This window comes from Cherax quadricarinatus, chromosome 60 (genome assembly GCF_038502225.1).
Source record: "Cherax quadricarinatus isolate ZL_2023a chromosome 60, ASM3850222v1, whole genome shotgun sequence".
In the NCBI taxonomy this organism is placed as follows: domain Eukaryota; kingdom Metazoa; phylum Arthropoda; class Malacostraca; order Decapoda; family Parastacidae; genus Cherax; species Cherax quadricarinatus.
Genome location: NC_091351.1, coordinates 16,997,388 through 17,011,391, shown reverse-complemented (window position 1 = coordinate 17,011,391; position 14,004 = coordinate 16,997,388). Strand labels below are relative to the sequence as shown.

At 39.3% G+C, this 14,004-nt stretch overlaps 1 protein-coding gene across 6 annotated transcripts in view; it reads right to left on the bottom strand.

Annotated features, from left to right (window-relative positions):
• PhKgamma (phosphorylase kinase gamma) overlaps window positions 1-14,004 on the bottom strand; it is a 411,214-nt gene that overhangs the window by 244,493 nt on the left and 152,717 nt on the right. For 2 of the 6 annotated variants that reach the window (XM_070097984.1, XM_070097987.1), the window contains one exon: window positions 8,930-9,020. The exons of the other annotated variants lie outside the window; for them this stretch is intronic. In XM_070097984.1, coding sequence (XP_069954085.1) covers window positions 8,930-9,020 — 91 coding nt within the window. The remainder of the gene's footprint in view (window positions 1-8,929; window positions 9,021-14,004) is intronic. 6 annotated transcript variants of the gene reach the window in all.

Below are 14,004 nucleotides of genomic sequence, written 5' to 3'. Positions count from 1 at the left end.
GGAGCAGTTCGAAAATCGGGGTACCACTGTATTCTGGTAAGACGTTGAAAAGTCTGGGACCTTGGATGCTGATGTTGATTAACATGGTATAACCACCATGTTAATCAATGGTCAACTTGCACGTGTGTGCACATGTGTGTGTGCATGTGTAAGTACACCTACCATCCGACTTACGACCAAGCTTGGTTCTGACCAACTGGTCGTAAGTCGAAATGGACGTAAGTCGAACCTTTGAAAATTGCCGACATATTGGGTAGGGCATAATGTCAAAACTTTCCTATAAACTACCTACGTAATACTGTAATGTAATGTACAATCATTATTTCATTCTTTTTACCATAATTTACTTCTATTGTTGCATTTTAATTATTTATGTACTGAATATAATGTATACATGGTAGTGATATGTAATGTAAATTTTACATCGCATACAGTATCATATGTTACTATTATCTTTATGTATTGTCGACACAGTGGAATGGGAGAATACCACTGGTAGTGTCATCCTGCCAGAATGTTGTATAACCTATACCCTAAGTAAAGAGAAACAACTCTGGAACATGTGTAATACATATCCGGCTGGCTGGCTGGGTGGCCGGGTCTGTGGTTAGCCGGGTGGGTGGCTGGCTGGATGGATGGGTGGGTGGGTGGGTGGGTGGGTGGCTGGATGGGTGGGTGCCTGGATGGGTGGGTGGCTGGATGGGTGGGTGGCTGGATGGGTGGGTGGCTGTATGGGTGGGTGGCTGGATGGGTGGGTGGGTGGGTGGCTGGATGGGTGGGTGGGTGGCTGGATGGGTGGGTGGCTGGATGATGGGTGGGTGGCTGGATGATGGGTGGGTGGCTGGATGATGGGTGGGTGGCTGGATGGGTGGGTGGGTGAGTGGGTAGTTGGCTGACTGGCTGACCGAATGTGGCTGTCTCTTTGTATCTCTTTCTCTCTCTGTCTCTGTCTCTCTCTCTCTCTCTCTCTCTCTCTCTCTCTCTCTCTCTCTCACTGGTACACGTAAGTCAAGTTATCATACATATTATAAATTACCTAGGATAACCCAAAAAATCCAGACAAAGTGCTATACAGTGGATCTGTGCTCCAGTGCCCTAAATTAATAATAATATTAATAATCATCATTATTACAATAATACATATGTACTAATATTAATATTATTATTATTAAGCTGTAATATAATAATTGTGTCCACTCATTACTTACCTTAAAATATCTGTAGTTTTAATGTAGAGTGAGAGGTGAGTAAACAAGATTAAATGAATAAATGAGAGAGAGAATAAGAATGTAGAATGTTCACGAGTTATGTAAACAAACGTTGTTGTTGTTACCAGCCCCGACACGAATGGTTCCTGTTCACTGTCAAGCCGACCAGAAAAACATCTCATATTTGTTAATTTATATGTTATGTAGCATGTTTATTATATAATATTGAAAAAAAAAAAAATCATAGATGGATTAAGCAAAATGTCTATACAGGAAGGCCCCGCTTTACGGCGTTTCACTTTACGGCGTTCCGCTAATACGGACATTTCAAATTATGACCAAAACTCGCTATACGGCTCCCCCCACCTGACTTTCTAATACGGTCACCGTGCCCCACCCTGTTTGTTTACATTCTCCATGAGCTCAGTAAGCACTAAGTCTCTCCATTTTGTCTGGAAACTCCAAAATTTCAAATGTTTTTAAAAGTTATTTCATATTTTATATATACTCTGATAATTATACTTATGTATACCTGTACCTAAATAAACTTACATACTGTGCTGGCATGCAGGTACACATTAAAATTGGTAAGTGTCTTATGTCTCCAGACGTCATATTAGTAATGATAATAATAATCATCGAGTCATTTAAATGTCGTATATTACGTTAATATACACATTTTCATTAATCCATCCATGATATTTTTTTTCAAAATTATATAATAAACACGATGCATAACATATAAATAAGATAAATACACCCCACAGTAGAATAAATAAACATAAATGTGAGATGTGGTAGCAGACGACTTGCACAAGTGACGCCATATTAGAAATGATAATAATAACAATACTCACCGAGTCTCATTAAATGTTGTATATTACGGTAATATACACATTTTCATTAATCCATCCATGATATTTTTTTCAAAATTATATAATAAACACGATGCATAACATATAAATAAGATAAATACACCCCACAGTAGAATAAATAAACATAAATGTGAGATGTGGTAGCAGACGACTTGCACAAGTGACGCCATATTAGAAATGATAATAATAACAATACTCACCGAGTCTCATTAAATGTCGTATATTACGTTAATATACACATTTTCATTAATCCATCCATGATATTTTTTTTTAAATTATATAATAAACACGATACATAACATAAAAAGATGATAAATACACCCCACAATAGAATAAATAAACATAAATATAAGATGTGGGAGCCACATAACTTGTACAAGTGACGGCAAGAATAACATTTTCTCTAATCTAACATAAGAGAAAATGTGTTACTGGGGGTAACTGTAGAAAATTATTCCTTTCGTATGTATGTAAGTAAGTTTATTCAGGTATACACAAATACAGTTACATAGATTATCATACATAACAACATACGTGTAGAGAACCTAGGATAACCCAAAAAAGTCAGTGTGACTTATTTCCATTGCCTTCACTCAGAGCTTCATTTCTTCTCAAAATGATGTTACATGAGAATGGGAGTGTTCTTCTTTATTAATTCTACCGTATCAATGTAGAGACAACCTGTACACAATGTAACTTGTACACAAACCAGATGTGTACACTTCGTTTGTTTACAAAACTTACCTTCGCCTGGTTTGTTTACATAACTCTGCGCCTGCCCCCTCTCATGTACTCATTCTTTCTCTCTCTCATTTATTCGTTTTATCTCATTTACTTACTCCTGACCCTACATTAAGACTACAAATATTTTAAGGTAAGTAATGAGTGAACTGTATATACATTTTATCGCTCTGGGATGCTTAAATATCATAGAATAGTATGTGTGGGTGGGGTGGCCTGGTAAGGTAGCCTGGCTATTACCATACGTACCACACTTGATTTCTTACAATAAATACTACTTGTCTCACCCTAGATTAAGACTATAAATATTTTAAGGTAAGTAATGAGTGCACTATGTGTGTATTGTACTTTTTTATTGTTTTTTGATGCCTGGTTCTATTGCTAACTTAATATATGTTAGTGTAAACTTGTTATCTAGTGTTTGTATGCATTTATAAGTGGAAAAAAAGGGTGTTCCACTTTACGGCGATTTCCGCTTTACGGCGGTAGCCTGGAACCTAACCTGCCGTATAAGTGGGGCCCTCCTGTATTAACGTTTTATACACATTTAATGCGCCTCAGTGAATATTATTGTTATTATCATTATTAATATGGCATCTTCAAGACCAAGTACACTCTTAATGAGTGGCTCTGAGACAGACAAGCAGACAAAGACAGACACACAGGTAGACAGAAAGACACACACACAGGTATACAGAAAGACAGACACACAGGTAGACAGACAGAAAGACAGACACACAGGTAGACAGACAGAAAGACAGACACAGGTAGACACAGACAGACACAGGTAGACAAAGACAGACACAGGTAGACAAAGACACACAGGTAGACAAAAAGACAGACACAGGTAGACAGAAAGACACACAGGTAGACAGAAAGACAGACACACAGGTAGACAGAAAGACAGACACACTAGTAGACAGACAGATAAACAGACACACAGAGATACAGACAGATATACAGGCAGACAGATACAGACAGGTTTATGTGCAACAGTGAAAACAAATAGAGAGTTCGAGAGTAAGAGCCTTTCTTGCCACAATCTCCAGTGCAAGATTCAGGCTTCATCTTAGGGGCCATGGTGAAATTTACTGTCCAGTTAGTACAGTTAATACAGTATGATGCTGCTGATAGGGGAGGGTTACTCAAACTGATGCTGCCTGCATGACACATTGCCCTTGCGAGTATCGTCAAATATTGTACAGTGGTGTGCATCAGCCGGCCCAGCCCAGCTGCCAGATGCACGGTCGTAAGTCGAGTGGACGTATGTCGAGCAGGTCGTAAGTCGGATGGAAGGTGTATTTACATATACAGGAGGGTTCTTGCCTGTACAGAAGGTTAGGTTCTGGGTTACTGCTGTAAAGCAAAAATTGCTATAAAGCGAAACACAGCCTTTTTTCACTTTCAAATGCACATAAAAGCGTCATAACATGTTTAAGCTATCATATATATGTAAAAAATACATACAAAGTTCAAGAGAACCCTGAGTTTCGACCATAATCCGTTCCAGGAGCTAGGCCTAAACTCGAAACAGTTGAAAGGCGAAGCAATATTTCCCATAAGAAATAATGTACAGTGAAACCCCGGGTTTTGGCCGCCCTGGGAATCGGCCGCTTTGGGTTTCACCCGCTTTTTTTGGCCAAATTTTGTCCTGTGTTTCAGCTGTTGCCCCAGGTTTCAGCCGGCGTACCAAACCTGTCCGCGCAGGTGTTGTCAGCCAGTCTAACATTGTTTATCCTTGAGTGAACATTACCCTGTGCTATCATCCTGCCAGCCAGGCAGCCATCCAGCCAGCCAGGCAGCCATCCAGCCAGCCAGGCAGCCATCCAGCCAGCCAGGCAGCCATCCAGCCAGCCAGGCAGCCATCCAGCCAGCCAGGCAGCCATCCAGCCAGCCAGGCAGCCAGCCAGCTATCCAGCCAGCCAACCAGGCAGCCAGCCAGCTGTCCAGCTAGCCAGCCAGCCATCCAGCCAGGCATTAATTGTGACTGTGAAATAAGCTACCATGGGCCCTGTGGTAAAGAAAGTGAGTAACACCATAGCAGTGAAGAAGGAGATACGTAGTAGAAAAATACGAGAGTGGCGTTCGTGTGGGGGAGCTTGCCAGGATGTACAGTAAAAACAAATCAACTATCACGTCTATCCTACCAAAGAGAAAAGAACTTAAGGAAGCTGATGTTGTGAAAGGTGTTGTCATGTTATCCAAAAATAGATCACAAACAGTCGAAGAGGTTGAGAAGTTGTTGGTGGTGTGGATCAACAATAAACAGATAGCGAGTGATAGTGTTTCAGACGCCACAATGTGTCATCCAGAGGGATTTTAAAGGGTTTAAGGCTGACCCTGACCCTGACCCTGCCAACTCTCTGCCTGTTGTGGAAGGTATTGTGGCATTGGGCAAGTCCATGGGGTTGGAGATGAGATTAAACGGCCAGTTGCTTGCAGTCTATGTTTGCAAGCAACTGGCCGTCCTAGGACCGGTGCTGTTTCTGGTACGTATTTGTGAATGACATAATAGAAGGATTAGAATCCGAAGTGTCCTTGTTTGCAGATGATGTGAAATTGATGAGAAGAATTCAATTGGACGAGGACCAGGCAGAACTACAAAGGAATCTGGATAGGCTGCAGGCCTGGTCCAGCAATTGGCTCCTGGAGTTCAACCCCACCAAATGCAAAGTCTTGAAGATTGGGGAACGGCAAAGATGACTGCAGACAGAGTATAGTCTAGGAGGCCAGAGACTACAAACTTCACCTAAGGAAAAAGATCTTGGGGTGAGTATAATACCAGGCCCATCTTGTGAGATGCACATCAACCAAATAACTGCTGCAGCATATGGGTGCCTAGCAAACCTAGGAACAGCATTCCACCATCTTAACAGGGAATCGTTCAAGACCCTGTACACTGTGTACGTTAGGCCCATACTGGAGTATGCGGCACCAGCTTGGAACCAACATCTAGCCAAGCACATAAAGAAACTAGAGAAAGTGCAAAGGTTTGCAACAAGACTAGTCCCAGAGCTAAGGGGTATGTCCTATGAGAAGAGTTTAAGGGAAATCGACTTGATGACACTGGAGGACAGAAGAGATAGGGGGAACGTGATAATGACATATAAAATACTGAGAGGAATTGACAAGGTGGACAGAGACAGAATGTTCCAGAGATGGAACACAGCAACAAGGGGACACAGTTGGAAGTTGAAGACAGATGAATCACAGGGATGTTAGGACGTATTTCTTCAGTTACAGAGTAGTCAGGAAGTGGATTGTTTGGGAAGTGATGTAGTGGAGGCAGGATCCATTCATAGCTTTAAGCAGAGGTATGATATAGCTCACGGTGCAGGGAGAGTGACCCAGTAGCGGCCAGTGAAGAAGCGGGGCCAGGAGCTATGAATTGACCCCTGCAACCACAACTAGGTAAGCACACACACACACACACACACGCAGGCATAGGACCCAGGAAAACAAGGAGATTAGTAGAAGAGCCAGAAACGAGTATGCACAGATAAGGAGGGAGGCCCAGCGACAGTATGAAAACGACATAGCATCGAAAGTCAAATCTGACCCGAAACTGCTGTATAGCCACATTAGGAGGAAGACAACAGTCAAGGACCAGGTGATAAGGCTGAGGAAAGAAGGTGGAGAACTCACAAGAAACGATCAAGAGGTATGTGAGGAGCTCAACACGAGATTTAAGGAAGTATTTACAGTAGAGACAGGAAGGACTCTGGGGGGACAGACCAGATGGGGACACCAGCAAGGAATACACCAACAAGTGTTGGACGACATACATACAGATGAGGAGGAGGTGAAGAAACTGCTAAGGGACATCGATACCTCAAAGGCAATGGGACCAGACAACATCTCCCCGTGGGTCCTTAGAGAGGGAGCAGATATGTTGTGCGTGCCACTTACCACAATCTTCAACACATCCCTGGAAACTGGGCAACTACCCGAGGTATGGAAGACGGCAAATGTAGTTCCCATTTTTAAAAAAGGAGACAGAAAAGAGGCACTAAACTATAGACCTGTGACATTGACGTGTATAGTATGCAAAATTATGGAGAAGATTATCAGGAGGAGAGTGGTGGAGCACCTGGAACGGAACAGGAGTATAAATGCCAACCAGCACGGATTCACGGAAGGCAAATCCTGTGTCACAAACCTTCTGGAGTTTTATGATAAAATAACAGAAGTAAGACAAGAGAGAGAGGGGTGGGTTGATTGCATCTTCTTGGACTGCAAGAAGGCCTTTGACACAGTTCCTCACAAGAGATTAGTGCAGAAGCTAGAGCATCAGGCGCATATAACAGGAAGGGCACTGCAATGGATCAGAGAATACCTGACAGGGAGGCAACAACGAGTCATGGTACGTAATGATGTATCACAGTGGGCACCTGTGACGAGCGGGGTCCCACAGGGGTCGGTCCTAGGACCAGTGCTATTTTTGGTATATGTGAACGACATGACGGAAGGGTTAGACTCAGAAGTGTCCCTGTTTGCAGATGATGTGAAGTTAATGAGGAGAATTAAATCTGATGAGGACCAGGCAGGACTTCAAAGAGACCTGGACAGACTGGACACCTGGTCCAGCAAATGGCTTCTCGAATTTAATCCTGCCAAATGCAAAGTCATGAAGATGGGGGAGGGGCACAGAAGACCACAGACAGAGTATAGGCTAGGTGGCCAAAGACTGCAAACCTCACTCAAGGAGAAAGATCTTGGGGTGAGTATAACACCGAGCATGTCTCCGGAAGCACACATCAATCAGATAACTGCTGCAGCATATGGGCGCCTGGCAAACCTGAGAACAGCATTCCGATACCTTAGTAAGGAATCATTCAAGACACTGTACACCGTGTATGTCAGGCCCATACTGGAGTATGCAGCACCTGTTTGGAACCCGCACTTGATAAAGCACGTCAAGAAACTAGAGAAAGTACAAAGGTTTGCGACAAGGTTAGTTCCAGAGCTAAGGGGAATGTCCTATGAAGAAAGATTAAGGGAAATCGGCCTGACCACACTGGAGGACAGGAGGGTCAGGGGAGACATGATAACGACATATAAAATACTGCGTGGAATAGACAAGGTGGACAAAGACAGGATGTTCCAGGGAGGGGACACAGAAACAAGAGGCCACAATTGGAAGTTGAAGACACAAATGAGTCAGAGAGATAGTAGGAAGTATTTCTTCAGTCATAGAGTTGTAAGGCAGTGGAATAGCCTAGAAAATGATGTAGTGGAGGCAGGAACCATACACAGTTTTAAGACGAGGTTTGATAAAGCTCATGGAGCGGGGAGAGAGAGGGCCTAGTAGCAACCGGTGAAGAGGCGGGGCCAGGAGCTAGGACTTGACCCCTGCAACCACAAATAGGTGAGTACAAATAGGTGAGTACGCACAGAGGTATGATAAAGCTCACGGTTCAGGGAGTGAGACCTAGTAGCGACCAGTGAAGAGGCGGGGCCAGGAGCTCGGACTCGACCCTTGCAACCTCAACTAGGTGAGTACATGCACACGCACACGCACACATATCCTAGGTAGTAGGTAGCAGATATCAACCACCCAGGGAGGTACTACTGTCCTGCCAAGTGAGTGTGAAGCAGAAACATGTAATTGTTTTACGTGATGGCAGGATTGCTGGTGTCTTTTTTCTGTCTCATAAACACATGGAATAAGATTTATCTTGCTATTTCTACTTACACTTGGTCACACTACACATGCATATATATACACACACCCACCTGGGTTTTCTTTTATTTCCTCAATAGTGCTTGTTCTTCTTTATTTCCTCTTATCTCCATAGGAGATAAAATGCTGGGAGCAAGGAGCTAGTAACCCCTTATCCTGTATACATTACTAAATTTAAAAAGAAAAACTTTTCGTTTCCCTCTTTGAGTTACTCTTCCTTGGTAGGATATGGCCGTTTCATTGAAAGAAGATATATACACATACATACATTCATACATATACATACACACACTGCATATTAATTTTAATACTTATGTCTTATGTTTTATAAAGAGAGAGACACTTCTCTAGGAAAAGAAAAGAATTTTTTCCATAATTGGCAAAAGGAGTGTTTGTTGCTGTCTTGGGTTTCCTATACTCACAAGTCAACTTGGTGAGCATATCCAGGAGCACCTTCCATCATATTGCATCGTAGCAACTCTGGCGCTAGGTAGCCCGGCGTTCCACACAACTCTGCATACCATAACGCAATCTTACATATGCCATTCAGTAAAATAGTGAATATGAAAGTCACCACTTGGAATTCAAGTGCTTTTTGCTATATTTTCTTAACTGTTAAAATACTAAATATGTTAAGGTTTTATTACACACATGTAATATCCCAACATTAATTCTGCTCACCCCTTCTGTCTTCTGTTCATGCACACAAATAATGACTCTCCACTCAACTACTTAAACATACATGTATATATAACAATGACTTTGCACAAATTATAATAACACTGCAAACAGCATCTTCAGTACAAGCAATTGCCACAGTATCTTTAATTATAACTCATGGTTCTTTAGCAAACACAATGATGACATTGCAGTGTATAAATCTTTGAATGCCATATTCCCATACAGTGTATTAAAAGAGACCTTGTTAAAACTTTACCTCACTAGTCTATTCAACATGTCTGGTATTGAACCACCCAAAACTGAAGAAGAAACAAGAGAGTTGGAGGTGCTGCCACTGTCTATGCCAGTGACTTGAAGTGTAAATACTGTGAACACCAGTGATAAATACAGTGACTATATATTTGCTCAATATTTCACTGATAATACTAATACATAGTCTAATAACAATTGGAGCCATTTATAGAATCCCTCACACCAATTTGCTTATCTTCAGTGACAACCTGAGTAGAACAATAATTAACAAAAACTCAATAAAAAAGACTTAATAATTTCTGGAGATCTTAGCATTAATTTTTGTCATGTAAAGAAGCCCAAAGTCTCACACCTCTTCAGCAGAATGTATTCTTGCCTCTTATACCCTGGAGCCAGACATCAGCTTCAGTTCTAGATCATATCTGAATAAAACAGCACCTCTAAATATGTGTATATTCACATTTCACACAAGTGATTATTATCCTACTTTCCTTACTGCTAACATTTCAAATAACACACTTGAAATGAACAAAACTCATTAAGGCTCCATAATGATGCTTCAATAAGCAACTTTATCAATAATGATGCTTCAATAAGCAACTTTATCAATGTGATTAATTAACAACATAAATTGGGAAAGGAAGGTGAGACACGGCTGTAATGTAAATTCTGGAGTAGAAAGCTTCCTCAACATTACAAAATATCACTACAATATACACCATCCACAAAAATCTAAACAGATAATTACACAAATGGCTCACAAAAGTCCTGTCCAAATTAACTGATAAGAAAGATGATTATGACAAAAATAAGTATAGATTAGTCCTTCTGTGCCAGGAACCAGTATATCAGATTATTATTATTATAATCATAAAGAAGTGCTAAGCCACAAGGACTATATAGTACAGTATACCAGAACACTGCAACCCTCACAAGAATAATGAAGAGAATCAAAGCAAAAATATTATTCTAATAGATTTAATGACTTCATAGGCAATATTAAAAAATTCAGAAAACCCCCCAAAATTCTAGAGGAAAAAATAAAAACAACCAAATCATCCTCTTCAGAGCTACTGAACCCTTGCTTACTGATAACACAAAAAAAAAAAAAAATAATAAATAAATAAATATTTCGTAATGGTACAAGCAACTGTAATCTTGCAAACAATATGCCAGAAGTCATACAAACATCAGTAGATATCTGAATGACAATTACCCAAATTCTTTAGTGTTCAGTCATCAAAATAATGAAGGGATTTGAATGTGCTTCTAGTATGTTACAAAATGGCCCATTCTAAGACATTTTACTCTTGTGACCTTTGTTGTATTTTTGATGGCTTTTAATGAATTTTTGAAAGTGATTCTAAAATGGTCATTATTAGTATTTACAAAGAATTGTAAATGATTGGGAAACACCCTTTCCCAATCATTCACAATGTCAACTCCTCACTTCACTTGAGAGGGAGTTAAGGCTATCTTATTTATTAGGTGAGATGAAAAGAGCTGCTCTATTGGCTTGCAGCAATCTTAAAAATTTCCTTTGCATTAATCAGGCTCTGCAAAAGCTCAAAGCACATTTAAAAATGGACCTTGTTTGAGGTAAAGGGAAGCTAAAGGAGTCAATCACTAAAAAAAGTCTGATGGTAGAGAAGAAGACACACCCAGCAATATATACAAGAAAACTGCTCATGTGTTATCTCCACTAACTGCATAACTTTGACAAATCATTTTCTTAAAAATCTTCGAAACAGTGGGCATTCTCTCAAAAATCTGCTATTATGTACCAAACATCCCTGCTCATTCTGTACTACTCTCTAATCTACTCTTACCTCACCTATGGTACTAGAGCATAAGGATCAACAACAGCTAAACAAATGAAACCTGTTGTTACCCAGCAAAAAGCAGCACTTAGAATAATTATTCATTCAGGTTCCAAGCAACACACACCCCTATTCAAAAGTTTGTATTTGCTTAACATACAAATTATTCACACTTCTGCGAATGATATGTCTAGAGGACTCTCAACTCAAACATTATCTCAGAGCTTGAAGTCTTCCTGGAGAGCTGCAACAGAACACATGGAAATAATACAAAAAACAAGTATCTCATTGATATATGTACTGGGTGTATGACTCACCATATTCAGAAACTCCATGCAAAGAAAAGTTCCAAAAACATGGAACTCAGTGCCTGAAATTGCCAACTTCTTTAACTATATTGTTAAAAAGCTTTTATTAACTCTTACATAAATATTATACATAGAATATAATTGACTGCAAATACTCATACCTTATAGTTATCACAATAATTCAACCACTCCATAAAATGCACATCATGAATCAGATGTAAATTCATGTAAAATACAGTGGACCCCCGGTTAACGAACTTTTTTCATTCCAGTAGTATGTTCAGGTGCCAGTACTGACCGAATTTTTTCCCATAAGGAATATTGTGAAGTAGATTAGTCCATTTCAGACCCCCAAACATACACGTACAAATGCACTTACATAAATACACTTACATAATTGGTCGCATTTGGAGGTGATCGTTAAGCGGGGGTCCACTGTACTTGTAACTGTCTAACTGATCACTTGTAACCTGTCTCATCATGCTTACCCTTGGAATGAACTATTTGTGTTACACTGATATACAATGTTGCATGAAACTGTATGCTAGCAGTAGCATTAAGTAGTATAAAAATTTTAGAACTGGTTTGCCAAAATCTGTTGCATAATTAGTGACTTTCTACTGTACATCCATATCAAATTTTTAACAGTCAGTCCAGTATCAACTTTTTCTAAACTGTAACTAAATGGTATGTAATTCTAACTACTGTAAGTTCTATATATAACCAATTAAAACAAACATTTTATTTTATTTTATTTATGCAAAGAACACTTTTCCTGATAATCTCAAAAAAAAAAAAAAAAAAAAAAAAAACAGGATAATAACCATCCACAAAGCTCACCATCAAATCAGCATTAACAACTAGAGAAAAATATATAATCAATCAATCCATACCATTAAAATTTTTAAAAAAGTTATACCCAAGCAGCTGTACTCAACCAGATATAACATCCTTATTCCTTGTAAATTTGGTTTCAGACCCAAAAAGGGCACTAATGATACAATCATGAAAATACCTGACAGCTTATGTAATGCTCAAAAGAAATGAATATTCTATTGGATTCTACAGTGGAACCTCTACCTGCGAGTTTAATCCGGTCCGTGACTTTGCTCGCAACTGGATTTGCTCGTTTGCAGAGTCAATTTTCCTCATTTAAATTAATTGAAACGCAATTAATCCGTTCCAGTGGAATTCTATACATCAATAATTTCCCTAATATCAACTCTATGGCTTATTTATCTATCATAGCTCATCTAATATGACATAATAAACAATATAAATAACATAGAAACCTGATATATACTCTAGAATGAAAAAATATGTCATTCATGTAGTAGTAACGTCAGCGGACGAGAGTTTGTCTGGAGACCGGACAAAATATTTTTTGAATAATTTAGCTAATATCATTTATACAGCTTATTTATCTATCACTCATCTAATATGACATAAAAAACAATATAAATAACACAGAAACCTGATATATACTCTAAAATGAATAAAATATGTCACTCGTGCAGTGGTATCGTCAGTGGATGAGTTTGTCTGGAGACCAGACAAAATATGTACTTCTTGAATAATTTCGCTATCATCATCTAAACGGCTTATTTACCTATCACAGTTCATCTAATATGATAAACAATATAAATAACATAAAAACCTGATATATACTCTAGAATGAATAAAATACAGTAGACCGTCATTTAACATGGTAGTTACGTTCCTGAAAATGGCGTGTTAGGTAAAAAAAACCGTGTTAGATGAACTGAAGAACTTATGGGAAAAATAGGGTTATGTTCCTGAGAGCCCCAAAAAAAGCCAAACAACTTTTTTTTTTTTAGGCCTCCACATCTTACAAAAATAAAAGTGAATATGTAATTGCAGTTCATTGTTGTGATGTATTATGTTGTTTTTACTGCTTAAGACTACACATGTAACAGAAATAATAATATTTCTTACATTAAATTGTGGGTGCTGGTGTTTGTGGATGATTGTGAAAAGAGTGGAGAGTTATGTTGTGGCCCTACTGGGCTGAGGTGGATGGTAGAGGTTCTGGTACTGAAGTCGATGGTTGTACTGAAGTGTCCAACTTTAAGTCACTCAGTCAGTCAAGTCATTCAATAAGCCAGTCAAATCATTCATTAACTCAGTCAAATCATTCAATAAGTCAGTCAAGTCATTCAGTAAGTCAGTCAAGTCATTTAATAAGTCAGTCAAGTCATTAAGTTTCTCAAGTCATTCAGTAAGTCAAGACAGTCAGTAAATCAGTCAAGTCATTCAGTAAGTCAGTCAAGTCATTCAGTAAGTCAGTCAGTAAATCAGTTAAGTCAGTCAAGTCATTCAATAAGTCAATCAAGTCAGTCATTCAGTAAGCGAGTCATTCAGTAAGTCAGTCAAGTCATTCAGTAAGTTAGTCAAGTCATTCAGTAAGTTAGTCAA